General features: G+C 39.1%; 1 protein-coding gene across 6 annotated transcripts in view; it reads left to right on the top strand.

The window, feature by feature from the left end:
• Positions 1-17,324, top strand: part of LRFN2 (leucine rich repeat and fibronectin type III domain containing 2) — a 220,164-nt gene that overhangs the window by 174,268 nt on the left and 28,572 nt on the right. For all 6 annotated transcript variants that reach the window (XM_084512293.1, XM_084512289.1, XM_084512291.1 and 3 more), the window contains one exon: positions 10,277-11,669. In XM_084512293.1, the coding sequence (XP_084368419.1) occupies positions 10,297-11,669 (1,373 nt within the window). In that variant the 5' untranslated portion in view covers positions 10,277-10,296. The remainder of the gene's footprint in view (positions 1-10,276; positions 11,670-17,324) is intronic.

Genomic DNA, 17,324 nt, shown 5'->3' with positions numbered 1-17,324 from the left:
CATCCATGGCTTCTGGCTCCCATTCACTGCTAACCTTGGATGATGATGAACCAGTGACTAACCAGTGAAAGAGCTGCAAAAGCTGTTTCTTATCTTCAGTCTCTCTTTCTGTGCCATGACTTCCATGCTTTATCTTATAGGGAAGAAAGAAGATGTAAGTTAATCTTACCACTTACATTTCTTCCCCGGATATGTAGGTCCCACTGCCCACCTTTCCAATGCAATTGTGACAACACTATCCATGACACTAGATTTGTGTTAACAAAATGTACAATGACATGTCTTATACATTGAAACATCACTGTACAAGAAGAAGGTCTGAAAAGAAGTAGAGCTGGGTTTTCCAGGAAGGACTTGGCAAGTAATCTTGGGAGAGATGTTTGAGCCAGATTGTGCCTCTTCCTTACTCATCAGCAAAAACAAGGTAGGAAAGGTGTCTTCTTTAAAGTGCACTGAGATCCTGATATGAAAGAACAGATATTACTGACAAAAATCTAGACCTCCTTTCTCTTCCCTGTCACACAGTGATTTGGAAATGCAATGATAGAAGCAGATGCAACAACACTAAAGTCTACAATTTTAAGAACCTATCCTTCGCATGCTAGAGATAATGAGAATTCAAAGCCCTCCAAAGGAACAACGAATTATCTTTCTGCATGGGAATCAGTGAGTAGAATAGAAAGAGAAGATTTAACTGACAAGTCTAGTTTCAGCCAAAGTGAAAAGTGAGAAAATACAGTAAAGAGATAGCCAGACTGAAGAAAGAACATGGAGGCTGTACAGGCCATGTTGAATCATGTAATGGGGCAGCAGGGGTCTTGTTTTCTTCTCAGAGCAAACTGGTTTCTTACCAAACTGTAAGCCAACCACGACTGCAAACCACTGGGATGTATTCCCTGAATAAGCAGGCTTCTGCTACTGAATGCTCTTGCTAACATACTTAGGAATCCTAACTTTTGGCATTCATCAAAAGTGAATTCAGTAGCTTTTGGGTGTGGACTTTACCTGACATCCTTCAATTTACTTGCCCATATTTCATCCCCATCATATTAGCATCTCCAAATCTTCACATGTAATTTTCTGCACCCAATTAAATTTATGAGACAACAGAATTTGTATATATGCCTTTTTTGTTTGTTTGTTTGTTTGTTTGTTTTCTAACTGTGACTCTTTAAATTATAAATAAAAGGTGAAATGCAGTATATATTGCTAATACAGAATACTGCCTAGGATATATTGGACAGAGTTTGTCTCTAGGGCAGAGAAAAAAAAAAAAAAGGCAACAAGCTCAGATTAAGGAAAAGATACCAATTTTAATTATCCTCCTTTTTCTTTGATGTGGAAGGCAATAAGAGTATATGAAGGTTTTTATAAGAGTTAGAATAAGCCAGGGATAAAGAGCTACCCGTGGAGTTGCTGTTATGGCTCAGAGTAGGGGGAATTTGGATTCAAATGATGAGAACAGATCTTGACTTGTAGACACAGAAGGCAACAGGGACTGTTGATGGACAACTGTGTCTCACACGATAGGCAGTATCTCTGAGAGGGCTGCTCCTTCATATATTGCAGCTTCCCTATGTGTTCAAAATGAGTAAGAGACAGAATAACTGATAACTTCTCTACTGTGCTGGTGAAGCAAAATGCAGGATTGCTCTAAAGAACCAGATGAATAAATGAACTGGATGGCTAAAAATAGAAAAGGGGCTCAGCTTAGCTGACTCATGAGTTTTTGGATTGAATCTGATGGAGACTGGAACACCGCATTAAAAGCAGGAGGTAAAAATAAATGCTGGGGTACATTAAATGAACAAAAGAAAATGAATGGATCTGCAAATGGTCTTGGGGGGATGGGAGGGACAAAACCAAACTGTTTCTAGTTAGGTCATTTAAAAACATTACCCTGTGCATCCTGTGCCCTTGTCATTGGGAAATCACCATCCTCCACAGATGTGGCTGCACTGGAAAGCCCTAGGAAACCAGTTTGATCTGATGTTGGTGCAATGCACTTCCATGCCTGGGAAATTTATTATACTGTCTTCTGGCCAAGAGTCACCAGGTAACTGCTCCATGGTATCAGAGCTTTTCTTACTTTCCACACAGAGCTTCTCATCAGCTGGTTCAGGCAATTCAGGGAAAGTGTCTTGCCCTTGAAGAAAAGGGACACTGCATATAGCTTATGTACATGGAGATATACAGCTGTATATTAGGTGGTCCTATCTAGGTCTCTGCCAAATGTCTAACATGGATTTTCTGAATAGATACTTTCTTTTCAATTTGTTTATTTATTTATTTATTATGCTTACAAATAACTGTCTATACATTTAAATGTTGTTCGTATTTGAAAACCATCAGGTAACTAAGCATTTTTCTTTGTCACAACAAATCAAGCAGTTAAAGCCTGTGATTTCCAGTCACTGAAGGTTGAATAATGCAAGTACAGTTATTTTCACAGGTAAAAATCATACTTCTCAACAAGATCTGGCTCTGATTTTTAAGGTTACAACGGGCCACTCATGAGTTCTGGCTAGAACTAAGTAACTTTTCTGTTTAGCTAGAAGTTTTACCCACTGATATGTATTAGTCCATATGTTGACCAAACATACATGCATTATTGTGCTGGTTCTGCTTTCATGAGACTACTTTAGGAAAGGTATGAAATGAATCATTCAGAATATTTATTTCTAGTGTTTCTGAAATGTGACATTTCAGAATGTGACATTTCAGAATGTGTTTCAGAATGTGTTTTGTGTAGGTATTTGCCTAAAGTAACATATTTTTTAATGAATGAGTAAATCAAGCATGCCTATTGAATTCACAGTATAAGACTGAGTTAATTCAGTTACTATAATCAGCATTCAGAGATTAAAAATTGGACCCCAGGCTTCAGGACATATACAAATGAAACTGACCTTAGCATTGAAGGTAAACATCATTCTAGAATAAAAATTTCCATCTTCAGCAACACAAGAGACTTAGGCTAATTGCTAGGTGTAATTTTAAGCCTGTACTTCATTCGCTCCATTCTTTATATGTTCCCAGAATGAAAGCTTTTCAGTCCAAGTTTCAAGTGGCATGATGCCAGATCAGGCAAGGTCTAGAGATTAGATATAATGGAATAGTAGTGCCTGTAAACTTTGGGTAGAAACTCTCATACTTTGTTAACTACATTATTAAATAGTGCTCCTATTTGCACAATGTGACTGCAAAAACAGTAGCCTTCACTATAACTGCAGTGTACAGAAAACTCAGGAACATGGACTTTCAAAGCCAATTGAAATGAATCGGAACAGGGCATCCAGCTGTCTGAAACACACTTTTCTGTGGAACCAATGGGACCTCTGGCTTCCCAAGGATGTGTGTGCCTGACTGAGCAACTCTCCCAATAAATGAATTGTATTGGGATCATAGAATAAGCTTGCCCCTTAATAGACACCAGAGAACCCATACAACAGCAGAATGGACTCTCTCTTCTCTAAAAAGGCTGAACTTTAATTCAAGACTTTTCAACAACAGGGATATTAACAATATCTCTCTTCCATGTTGATTCTTTAAGGCTCAAAAAGAGTTGGCCTCATGATGCATATTTCCTTTGCAAAACTCCAGTAAAGCTAGTAAAGTCTCCTCTGCTGTCTTGAAACTTACTATGTATTCTTGAAATGTGTGAGTAGTAAATATTTTGGAGGCCTCTACACTCCAAATTTTATCTGAAGTGATGAAAATGTCCCAAATGTATTGTGGGAAAGTGCCAGACAGGCAGATGCTCAAAAGTACACAGAATGTGTTCACCAAGTTTTATTTTCTCAGGAAATGAATTTCAAAAGCTTGATTAATTTTGCACATTTCTCAGAACCAAATGGCTTACAAGAATGTCTTCATTTCAGCAAAATGCTAGTGAAAGTGAGGTAGGATCTAACAGAACCGCATGTGGTTTCCTCTTGATTTAAGTTCCCTTGCTGAATTTCCTAGCAACTGGAGATGTAAGTGCTCAAGTGACACTAAGGCTGTTAAACACACTGAATGTTTGTCAGCCAGGGGTCCAGATCTTTGGCAGAGAAGCTACAAATATATTACGTTTCTTCTTGATCAAACCACTTAAAATAATAGCAATAATAATAATAATAATAATAATAGTAATAATCCTCTTGTGTGCACATATATGAGCACATACACATTTCAATTAGGGACCAAAATACCCTTTCCAGGTGATGCCTATATCAGAAAGAGAGTCTAGAAGGGAAATGTATACCTTGTATTTCAAAAGCACACCTAAGCAGTAGTCACTAGTAGTTTAAGTGTTAAATGGAGGCAAGGTGTTGATATTTTTAACTGACTCTGAATTTTATTTAATAACAGTCGGTTTTGTTATCATCTGTCAAGTATTACAGATAGTAAACCTTTGTAGAAGTGTCCAAGGTTCTTCTTTTTGGCCTAAGTAGCATGAAATGTGAAGAGGTGACTTAATCGCAGAGTTCAACTGTGATGGAACAATAGCAAACGGATTTGTTATTCTAGAGTGTTTAGAAAGCACTGCTTTCAGTGGGAGAAACGCTATGCCTCAGTAAACTGGGAGACCTGAAATGATGAAAAAATTTATCTGTATTAAAGCTACAAGGTTCCTATGCCAGATACCATCAATGTTACAGTCCTGTACTTCCGCAGAAAAGCTGCTGTAAGGTCTGAGCTTCCCCTACTAAAATCCAGCAGTGAATAGAGGTTTGTTGGTGTATAAAGTGTATTCTGCCAAGCTCACAGCCTGGTGTTTCAGGGATGCTCAGGTTGTAGCTGAATTACATCTGACCCATCCCTGCACCTGGCCAGCTACATCGATTATTTGAGCCTTTGATAAATGCATTGCTTCAGTCTTTGGAAGGGTAAAGGAATTAGGTAAAAGTAAACAAATAAACAAAAAAACAAACAAAACAGCAATGACTGGGGGTAGGGAAAGATAAGGAATGCACACAAATAGACAAAAGTTTTGCCAACAAAAGACTGAAAGAGACCAATATCTTTCTATGTAAGACAGCTCTGATTAAGAAAATGTTGGGTGATTTCCTTGGGGAATTTTTGGATGGATTAAATCAGGCTTCATAGAGTGAGCCCTCCTGAAAATTGCTTTTTATGGAATATCCTTACCTCTTTTCTGGATCCAGTTACCTGTTATCCAGCAATAACAGAAATATTCTCACATTTAAGCCATTCCTTGAGCTATTTTCATTTGGAGGCATTCACCTCTTTAGCATACCTCTTCCTAAATGCAACCAAACAAGGACTGCTTCCAGTCCCAGGGAAGATAGAGATAGGATGGACCCCCAGCAGCTTGGAAAGGACAGCATTCACATGAAGTAAAATGCATAAATGAACCTTGTAGTGGTACTGGGATAGTAAAATATTTTGGTTGCAATCTTGCTTTTGCTGCAGTATTCAAGAAAGTTGTATAGAGTGGGAAAAAATGTTAAATTCCAAAGTTCCTTTTTTCTCTGCTATTGTGGAAGCAATATTAGTCAAATTAATATGGGAAGAGCTTAGTAAAGACAACCACAAATACCTGAAGTAGTGTGTGTTTGTAAATGTTTCTCCTCTATGATTTACAAAATGTAGAGTGGCTGGAGAAAGCAAGCACACCGTGTGTTAATGTTACTAATTCTTTTTTTTTTTAAACAAAAACAAAAACAAAAACAAACAAACAAACAAACAAACAAAAAAACAGCTCCTAACAAGGCATAGCTAAAATCTAAGAAATCTAAGTTGCACTGTACATATGAACATCTGAAGATAAGCAGCTTTACCCCAAAGGAATGCAGAAACCTAGCTGAACAGAAAAGTCCTGATTTTGAGCCTGTGACCACCTAGATACCTGACTGACTTTGAACAACTGAACAGTGTTGGAGATGCTCACAAAACTAACGCTGAACCCATATTTCAATGTGCTCTTTTCTGAGAACAGATTCAGATGCAGAGACGTTTAATTTCCTTATTGCCATAAACATCACTAGGTGAGTCAGACATAGCTTACCTGTATGGATCAGGGCATACTGAGATCTACCTTTCTCACATGGATTTTGTCAATGGACAGGATTAAGGAATAATTTTTGTCCTGACATGGTTCCATCCCCTTTTACATGGTTTAGATTAAATTGCTTCAGAGACTACCAGTGAAACTTTACCCATTGCTGCAGTTCTTCAGGCTTTGTGGCTATGGGTTTCTATGGTTTTCTAGTCATGGAGATTCAGTGAAACAGAGATAAGATATGAAAAGATTAAGAAAGAGGAAAGGGTAGCTCCTAGGGGAAATATATATATATATATTATCTATATATACGTATATCTATATGTCTCTCTCTCTCTATATATATATAGAGAGAGAGATAAATCCAATTCTTCCAACAGTACCTACAAACCTGAAAAAAAAAAAAAAGAAAAAAAAAAGTAAGAGCGCATACATACAGTTCCCAGAAGCTGCGTTCCCATACACTAGGAGACAGTAGAATGCGAGACACTACCCAGCCACCTCTCTGTTTATTTCTTCCCTCAGCCTGTGTGCTGTGGCTATACCTTACTTGACTGGCAGTTACCTTGTACTTGGTGCTGTGATACGCAAAGGTTATTGGAATTCATATGCAAAGCTCAATGAATATAGAATTAAAAAATGCCTCAGAGACATTCCTGAAATGAGATACCAAATCATAGAAGTTGTATCTTTATGAGGAAAAATTGAATACAAAACACCAAAGTTTATGACTCTTGCACATATTAATTCATACCAATCCATGTTATAAGAGGACTAAAGAGACTATTTTTCATCTTGAGCTGAGACAGAAACCCTGCCAGATTTACTGACTTGCTGTGAGAAATATACTTTAGCAGGCTGATAGATATCTTTTAAATGTAAATCAGAATGGTGAGCTTCTCACAGGGCTACCACTAACAGCCTGTAAAATGCTCGGTGTTGCAGGTCACAAGAGATTTGGGAACAAAGTGAGCAAACTGCTCAGCAAAAACAGACCCTAAACTTGACAATTCATTGTCTGTCTTATATGAAAGTTACCAGAACTGAAATCAAAACATTTTTGTTTTTTATTATACATCCATCTCCTTGGCAGCTACCAATTACCTTGACATTGTAGGAGACTAGATTTTAGAAGATACTACTAGAATTGTGCAGACTCCTGAATTCTTACTATATCTGTGGCCTAAGTATTTTGTCTTTCTGGAGGGAAAAGAGAAAAACAGTTGCTCTATGAAAACCCCAGATGTTCTCTTTAAGGAGCCCAGCATATTTCTGTCATCCCCTGTCTCCTCTTTGTAACCTATTGGGTTTATATGTAACCTATTGGGTTTATATGCTACTTGCTGTGTCATGAACTTGCGCTTCAGGACAATGTTGTCGAGAAGCTTACAGTGCCAGGCTCAGAAGCTTGAAGTATTGATGCTGGCAACAGATTACAAAAGCTAGAAATTTCCTCTGCAGACAAACAATATTTACATTAATACTTTCAAATGGATTCAACAACTGGAATGACAGCAGCCATGATATTTTCATCCTGGTATAGACGTTACTGATTTGTTTTCCTGCTGGTAAAAGCACATATCGTGCTCTGCATCTTTTTCATGCACGCATGCAAGCACACACAAGCAGATGACGAGCTTTCAAACCATCCACAGATGGTTTCCCCATCAGAGTTTACTTTGCCATTTAGATCTCCTGCTTCACAGCCTCCTCTTGGTGTTGCAGTCCCTATTTTCTGTAATTAAATTCTGTTCCTCCCCTCAGTTTTTTACAAATGCTTTTCACTCTGATGCTTAGAGTCAACTGTCTCCCCAAAGCTCTGTGATATTTAATGGCATCCGGAAAAAATGTGGTTAGAGAATTGGGACACTTAAAGGAGACGCTGCTCTCCTAAGTGTGCATTCACATTTATGAATAGATATTCAGAGGGTGGGAATGTAGATGAGGGAGAATCTATGAAAGGGCTTATTACTAATTAACTGTATCTATTTCTCCCCCTTTTAAACTGCTTTTTGTTTATCATTTCAGCTGGTAGAGTAATACACTAAATTAAAGCTGCAGAACACAATTATAATTAAGATTCTAAAGCCAATTGCCTGTTAGTAAACTACCAATTGATAATAATGTAAGGGATATTTATAACACTTTGCTAAGTATGCTGCAGATTTTCATCAATAACTTAGTTGCTAATCTCCAAACATTTTATTCAGTAGCCTTTTATTTACTATTGAAGGTAGGATTAGTCTTCTCAAGCCATCCTTTCTAAAAGTATCTCGCTTTCATCTTGTTTGCAGAGTTCAGCAAACACAGATGCTTCAATCCTTTCCTCTCCTATAGAATAGTAATGTTATATAATTGCCAACATCTCACCATGCAGAAAACTGCAATAACTGAACTACCATACGTAGTTCAGCACTCACAACATCTTGCATTTCTACAGCTCCTTCCTTCTGAGTCATGTTACTTTATATTCTAGGCAGGGGAAGCCAATCCACCTTAGCTATGAGAGAAATTGGCCAGTTTGGGGCACAGACCCAAAACGTAAAGCTCAAGTTTTCTTTTCTTTCACAGGGAGAGCAAACAAGAATGGTTTAAACACTTAAAAAAACATTTACTAAGGTGATAGATTTTGTTCTGTGTTTGGTGTGTGTTACTAGTGGATTAATTATTAACCTTCATAACTTCTTTTAATTTTTATGAAACATCTGCATAACTGTCATTTCAGCTGTGGAATGAAATGTCAATCATTGCACTGTGGCTTTTTTTTTAGTGTATGAAGTATGTTTCTTGTGTCATATGTTTGCTAAGGTTCGAGTGGCCTCCTAATACAAATTATTGGAACTATTATGAGACATTACACATTATCCCATCACATGTACATCAGTAAAAGAACTTGCTTAGGCACAGGTGACTGTCTACTACCTACAACATGCAGGGAACAGCATGATTATATTGAAAACTCATGTGACTGCATGGGAATCACATCACTAGCTCTTCCACAGCAGGTAGCGTAACGAGTGGATAGCTATTATTCAGCTGAAGTGGTAGTGAGCTGAAGGGGCGTGGAGATCTGCTGTACATGTGTACTGTCAGCAGCTCTTTGTGAGATGCCTTTGGGAGACCAAGAAGTGGCATCGTGGAAGGTCAGCACTAGAGAGACAACTGATGAAGCATGAGGGTTTCTTGTGTGTTATTGTGCAGTGACTGATCCTGAAACAGAGCTGCAGCTCCTCCCAGCCACAGTTGGCCCTCCAAGTCAGCCTATAAATACTTTTTGTTTATTCTTCAAGGACAAATATGTTACAGATCAAGCTAGAAAAGCAAGTGAGAGCTGAAAAAAAAAAAAGGGGGAGGATGCAGGGTGATGGTGGTGATGGGGAGATAATGGTACAAAGAGAAATGGGTGGGATGCAAGGGACAGCAGTGAATACCAAGGAGAGCTCTGATGTCACTGCAACAGGAAGAACTGCAGCGTGAGAACATGCAAGAATCAGTAAGCTTCCCAAGGTAGCACATATTTTTCCCTGCATCTCTTCAGTTTGGAGCTAGACAATGTCATCTTTCCCATAGGTTGTCTGAGCACAGGGTGAATCCAGGTGATGATTATGCAAGCAATTTCTTTTTCCTAAGCTGCCTATCATGAATTTTATTAAGGGTGGGCAAGTGAACTGACTCGCCCCAGGACTGACCAGATAATTACATGGTCATTACCAACCACATTACTGAAGGGTAAATATGCAGTTATTTTTATCCATAAAATCAGCTCTTTCAACCCTAAGATTAATTCCACATTATTATGCAGCAATATGTAATTACTATAAGACAGCTTCTACCCTCAAAGAAGCAGGCAGTAGTCCAAGTGAAATCTTTCAGTGTTTTAAGTAAGCCATGCAATCTGACAGCAAGATTTGTCCTCTACCAGCTACCCAATAAAAATTATAAAACTGTAACTAGAGAATAGGCAATTACAATGATCTGTTACCAGGCATAAGCTCTAAGAATTTCTATTCCATTCAGTTTTGGAACCAAACCCACATTAAAAAAAAAAAAAAAAAAAAAAAAAAAAAAAAAAAAAAAAAGCATTATGTGGGGAAGCATGTTGTCATAACACTTAACCTTCCCATCACAGAATGTTGATCACTGTGAGTGTTACTCCTGAGAGGAAGCACTGGCAAGTCTCTCTGGAAGTAGATGTTAGATGAAGGATAGATGAAAGGTAACACTATCATAACTGCTGATGTTCCTTGTAACTCTTTTCATTTCTTGCAGGTACTGTTGCATGATTTACCATGGAAAAATTGCTCTGCAGCATCCTGGTGTTTGGAATGGCTGTCATGGTCAACGCTTGTCCCAAATATTGTGTCTGTCAGAACCTGTCTGAGTCACTGGGGACTTTGTGTCCCTCCAAAGGTCTCCTGTTTGTACCACTAGACATAGATCGAAGGACTGTTGAACTTCGCCTCGGGGGCAACTTTATTATTAATATCAGCCGACAGGATTTTGCCAATATGTCTGGGCTTGTTGACCTCACTTTATCCAGAAACACAATCAGTTACATACAGCCCTACTCTTTCACTGACTTGGAGAGCCTTCGGTCTTTACATCTGGACAGCAACAGGCTGCCTGACATTGGAGAGGATATTTTGAGAGGCTTAATTAACCTTCAGCACTTGATTTTAAACAACAACCAGCTAAGCAGCATTTCTGATGAAGCCTTTGAGGATTTTTTGCTGACATTGGAAGACTTAGACCTTTCCTATAATAACCTCCGAAGCATTCCCTGGGAATCCATAAGAAAGATGATAAACTTGCACCAGCTCAGTTTGGATCATAACCTGATAGATTATATTACAGAGGGGACGTTTGCAGATCTTCAGAAATTGGCCAGGTTGGATCTAACATCCAACAGACTTCAGAAGCTTCCCCCTGATCCTATCTTTGCCAGATCTCAAGTAATTCCATTAGCTGTTACACCATTTTCTCCACCTTTATCTCTCAGCTTCGGGGGTAACCCCCTGCACTGCAACTGTGAGCTGCTGTGGTTAAGGCGACTTGACAGGGATGATGATATGGAAACTTGTGCTTCTCCCCCAGGTCTAAAAGGAAGGTACTTCTGGTATGTACGGGAGGAAGAATTTGTCTGTGAGCCTCCTCTTATCACACAACATACTCACAAGTTGCTCGTTTTAGAAGGGCAAACTGCTACACTGAAATGCAAAGCCATTGGGGATCCCACCCCCATCATTCACTGGGTGGCCCCCGATGACCGCCTCATTGGGAACTCTTCGAGGACATCTGTCTATGACAACGGCACCTTAGATATTCTCATCACCACATCCAAGGATTACGGGACTTTTACATGCATAGCAGCCAATGCTGCCGGAGAGTCCACCGCAACGATCGAGCTCTCAATTGTTCAGCTCCCTCACCTCAGCAATGGCACAGGACGAGCAGCCCCACCAAAATCCAGACTCTCAGACATCACCAGCTCCAGCAAGTCTAACCGAGGGGAAACAAAAGGCCCACCAGAAAGGGCTGTCCTGGTGTCAGAGGTGACAACTACCTCAGCTTTGGTGAAGTGGACAGTGAGCAAGTCAGCCCCTCGGGTAAAAATGTATCAGCTGCAGTATAACTGTTCAGATGATGAAGTCCTGATCTACAGGTAAACGCAATTGCTGTTTTGTTCTCTGATGATGGCAGTGGGAGGAAAACAGGATACGAAATCTTTTACTCTTAAATCACTGATTCAAATTTGAGCTGACATAGCAGTGCCACTGCCACCAATAAAGTTAGTGGTGTCTGATAAGTCTGTGCTGCTTTTGTCAATCTGTCAGTTTATCTGTTGGTCTGTTCATCACTTTTCTGTCTGTTTTGAGTCATACATTACAAATCTCTGTAGTATTCATTCTCTAACAACAACTGTTTTCAGTAACATTTCCAATTTATAAAAAAGCAATAGTACCACAGTTGGTACCCTCCTTACAATGCTTAAAGAAAGCAAACCTGACAGGCTGGAAGTCAGAAGTTTCCCTTTCCACCTCCTGTAGGTGGGATTGAAACATACTACTGAGAGAGGAAGCATTGTGGGAGTAAGTTTGTGCTGTCTGCCCATAACACAGGCTCTAATTATTCTGTGATTCAAGATTCAGGGTTGTTAGCAAGAGATTTTTCACCCATTTGAAAGAGCTTGTTTCTTACTTCACTAACATCTATTTTATACTACTGTAATTGCTTACAAATTTGGAACATTTAATGTTTTATACCATATTAAATGCAAGAAGAGAGAGAGATAATTTTGAAAGCAAGCCCTGAATGCTCATTAAGCTCCTTCAGGTCTACAACTCCTCTAACTTTTAATGATATATATATTTAAAAAAAAAAAAAAAAAAAAAAAAAAACAGTTGCTCTTGCAGTGAACCTAGCTATAAAAAAGCAAGAAAATTTATTAAATTGGAGGGATTAAAAATAGGTAGGAAATTGCTTAATAAAACAGGAAAGTAGTGTTACTGCTTTTTTCATTTTAGAATAACGATTGTCTTTGTCTTTGGAAATATGTGAGCTACTAGTGGAAGCCAGAATCAAGGGGCAAAATAGAATGAATCACAAATTCTTATAACTTTGCAAGCATCCTGAATCCAGTGAAGAAAAATTGGATCTGGCAGAGGAATGCTGGTGTTTGGGTTTTGACACTAATTTGAGAAGAAACTCTGCCCCCAAAAAACAGTCAGAGCCATTGATTTTCTTGGTAGGCTTTTGGTTACTGTCTGCTGACCTGCAAACCACTCTGTCTTTCTCAAACTGCCTGCAGTGAGAAGTGAGGCACTTGTCAAGTCATGGTACTCAGACTCCAGACCCCAGAACAGACCTTGCTATTTTCTTTTTTATCATATAGTATTTTTGTTGTTGTTGTTGTTGTTTATCATGTAAAACCAAGAAGTAATAAACATTTATATAATCTTTTTCATTAACCCTTCTCCTACAATGAATTGTAATTCTAATGTTGTTTACAGAACTGAATGTTAAGTTGTTATGGCAGATTTTTTTTGCAAGGAATAGTTTTGTAACAAACACATGATGAGCAGAATTAACAAAGTGATTTACTTAGCTACTTCAAACTTAGCCATTCTTTGCCAGAAGTAGGAATATTGATAAGGAAGTCCAAGGAGTATTTTTAAAGGATATTTATTCAAATACTGAAGAAATATGAGGAAACTCAGTTCTGTTCATTTCCATTCCTCAATTATAAAAGTATGTTGAAATAATCAAATCAATTAGCAGATGGAAATTATCTGCCTTACTGTACCATGGAAGTGGTATGTCAGCCTTGGGACTTGCAGCCATGTACAGTTAAGGAAAATGAAAGTCTAAGATAAAGCTTAGTAATGGTAGAGTATTAGGGATAGAATAAAAGAAAATGTGTCAGTGCCAGTTTTTCTTTAGGCAAAACTTTTGACAAGAACTCAACCAGCATTTAAGATCCTGAGCACAGCAAAAGTTTGGAAAAAAATACTCTGAAGAATGTGCAGTCATATGACACTGTATAGTCAATTTGTTACTGTGAATAAGAATATCTCTGAAACTGAAAAAAAAAAAGAAGTTTGTGGAGGTTGTAAGGTGTTGGAATTGATTAAATGTGTTGGTTTGCCAAGGAGGGAGATGGCCAAAGTAAAACAATGCAGAAGGGAAGTGACGTAGTCTAGTAGCTGTAGAAGTGAGAATCAGATGCCAAAAACAAAAATGAAAGAAAGATGCCATCTTGCCAGTCTGGTCTGGAGGAGCAAGGGGCTGTCAGGCAACTCTTAATTCTTATCCTGTCCTCACTGCTGCTTCTCAGTCCTTCTCAGTCATTTGGTCCTGTCACTTTACTTGTTTGTGGCTCAGTTTTCCAGAAGCACAGTGGTAAGGATAGTTCTATTTCCATAAAACTCCCACTGGGACTTTTTGAGGGTTCATTGATGATGTGTAGCTATTTTCATTCAAAGCTCTCAAAGGCACTTCACCAAAGAAAACAAATTTTATTTCCCTACATTTTGCACCAGGGGAAAATTAAACATAGGAAGATGAAGTAAATTGTCCAGCATCTAAGAGTTAATCAGTGGCACTCATATATATCAAAAACAGCTCTTATGACCTGCAGCCAGGGAACCACTCAGTCCCTTAGAGTTAATTAACTAAAGTTGTTTTGCTTTAATTGGTCAGATGCATGTCACTGCAATGACTGTGTAGAAAAACCTAAGGGAAAAGGATTTTTACAGTGCTGTGCTCTATAAAATGCTGTGTATGTGCTAAATGGGATGTGATACTGCTTAGCTACTGAAATGACAGGCACTTAATATACATTCAGATACAACAGTGTGCCAAGACTGAGGCCCACTGGCTGTGCTCAGCTTGAAGGAATCCTGCCTTAGTAATAAGAAATTTTGTATGCACAAGACAAAAGTTTGCTTTATTCTCTGCTCAGCATTTTTCATGAACATTGTACTCATAGTGAAAGAATGAAAACAGCAGTTCTTCCTCCCTGTTGGTATTAAGCTGCTTCTTGATCATTATGTAAGATACCAGTCCCATTTCTGCTTCCATCCCAGCTATGGGTTTCCATCTGCAGGAGCTACAAATAATACAAATGGGACTGCAATGGCATGTAATGACCCCATGAAAATTCAAGTGTTTACTGTTGGGTGTCCTGATTTCACTGAGCTGAACTGGTATCAAAATCTGAAGTTTGGCTCTTGATAGACCAATGTCACTGTACTGAGAATTAGTGTAACGAACACCGTTTGTCTGCTTCCCATTCTGACTTCCCTTTTATTCACTGTCTCAGGACCACTGCTGAAAGTAGCAGCAGGATTTTTTTTTTCTGATCACTGGATGCAGAATGCATGTTTCTAATACTGGTCTAATGAACACAGGTCTTGATCAACACTGAGTTCCACATGACTTCCCAGTGAGAAGGAGAAATCAGAGTGAAGGGAGCAGTAGCTTGTGCAAAGGTCTCAAAGAGGCAGTTTGGTCAATATCAACTTGCAATGACAACCTCTGTCACAAAATAAATAACCTAGGGGGCTATACATTATCTTTGCCATATTACTGCCAAAAGGGAATGTTCCTTCTTTTATGAACCATGCACTTAGCCACTAGTGGAAACTTAGAGCTTCTATTTTGAGCCCTGACCTGTGGTCATGTGGGAAAAGATCCTACAAGAGGATCCTGTGTTACATACAGGTGAACACCGTTGCTTTACTGATCTATGCATGGTTCCAGTGAGCTCTTTACCTTTCTCTAGCTTGTCCTTGCGCTGGTTTTAGTAATCCTGCTGTCAAGATAATTAATTAGTTCCTCCTGGAATTGAACCAGGATTCCTCTCTCTAGGAAGAGTGAGAAAAAAAGGAAAGCTTGTTTTACCTTTTTTTTTTTTCCTTTTTTTTTTTTTTTTTGTTTGTTTTGTTTTGTTTTGTTTTTCCTTTTCTGATTTGTTGCACATTCATTCCAACTTTTCTTTCCTCTTCATTCTTCTTACACTGATAATAACAGTCTTGTTCATTTTTGTGCCATTCAAACCCAGGCTACCCTGGATGGAGAAGGTGAAGCCACATCTTGGCTAACAGCTGCAAGTCTTTGTTATCTGTGTCTTGTTTGTATAGATAGTTGGTTTTTTTTCACTGGTCAAGGTTATTCAAGCATGCCCTTTTAAAGTGGAAAATATTTTTGTTGTTGTTGTTAGCAACTTCAAGTACATTTTTTATACTACTATCAACTAATAAAGTCCCTTGGCTAGCACATGTAGCTGTGATTCATGCTACTCCAGTCCAGAAAACTAGGCATACATGGGCCCTGATGGAATGGACCTATGAGTGCTGGCTTGATGTCATTGTAAGGCCATTATCAATTTTCTTTGAATTGGCACTTGGGAAAGGTGTCTGAGGACTGGAAAAAAGCACACATCACTCATCTTCAAAAAGAGAAAGAACACAGGGAAGTACAGCTTGATCAGCCTCACCTCTATCCCTGGAAAAGTGATGAAGCAACGAATTCTAGGAACCATTTACAGGAAAAGGAAGGACTAGAAGGTGGTTAGGAGTAGTCAGCATGGAATCACAAAGTCATGCTTGACCAGGCTGATAACTTTATGAAGAAATAAGCAAATTGGTAGACTAGACAAGACAAGAAAAGAGCAGTGTATATTTTCTACTTTGGCTTCAGTAGGGCTTTTGACACCGTCTTATAAAATCCTCATTAATCTTCACTAAGGATGTGAATGATGGGCAGAGTGTGTCCTCAGCAAGTTTGCCAAATACACAAAGCTGAGATGAATGTGTGATATGACAGAGGGTCATAATGCAATCCAGACCTCAACAAGATGCAGAAATGGGATGACAGGTCCCTCATGAAGTTCAGAAAATGGAAATCCAAAGTCATGCCTATGGGTAAATTTGACCCCATGCACCAGTATATGCTGGGAGTCACCTGGCTAGAAAGTAACTTTGCAGAAAAGGTCCTGGGAGTCCAGGTGGACACCAAGTTTACCACAAGCCAGCAGTGTGTCCTTGCCCAAAGAAGGCTAATGGTATCCTGAACAGAACTAGGAGGAGTATTGCCAGCAGGTCAAGGGAGGTGATCCTTCTCCTCTACTCAGCACTGACCACATAGCACCTGAAGTGCTGGGTCAGGGCCTGGGCTCTGCAGGGCAAAATGGACACACTGGAGGAGGTCCAGCAAAAGGCTGTGAGGATGACTGATGTCCTGAAGCATCTGACATCTGAGGGCAGGCTGAGAGAGCTGGGGTTGTTTAGTCTGAAAAAGAGAAGGCTCAGGGGTTATCTCATTAATGTATATAAATACCTGAAGATGAAAGAAAGATGAAGCCAGGTTCTTCTCAGTGCTGTCCAGTAACAGGACAAGAGGCAGTGGAAACAAACTGAAGCAGAGGAGGCTCCATCTGAATATCAGGAAACACTTTTTTACTGTGAGGGTGATCAAGTATTAACGCAGGTTGTTCAGAGAACCTGTGGAGTCTCCATCTCTGGAGATACTTAAAACCTGTCCTGGACGGCCTGGTGAAGGTAAACCTGCTTGATCAGGGGGGTTCGACCAGATGACCTTCAGAGGTTCCTTCTAACCTCAGCCATTCTGTGATTCTGTGAACAACTGTAAGATTAATTGCATTTCTCATTGTCTTTTTTTTTTTTTTTTTTTTTTTTTTTTTCCCAAATTTTCCCCACCCTTGCCAGTACCTCCTGTTAGAAATCTTAAAGTGAGACTGACACTTGCTAAGAGGATGTGAAGTGGAAACAACAGATGGTTCGGTGATCTTCCGGTC

Source organism: Aythya ferina, assembly GCF_964211825.1.
Source record: "Aythya ferina genome assembly, chromosome: 3".
Classification (NCBI taxonomy): domain Eukaryota; kingdom Metazoa; phylum Chordata; class Aves; order Anseriformes; family Anatidae; genus Aythya; species Aythya ferina.
Note: the sequence above shows the minus strand (reverse complement) of the source record. Positions and strands in the feature narration are given on the sequence as shown.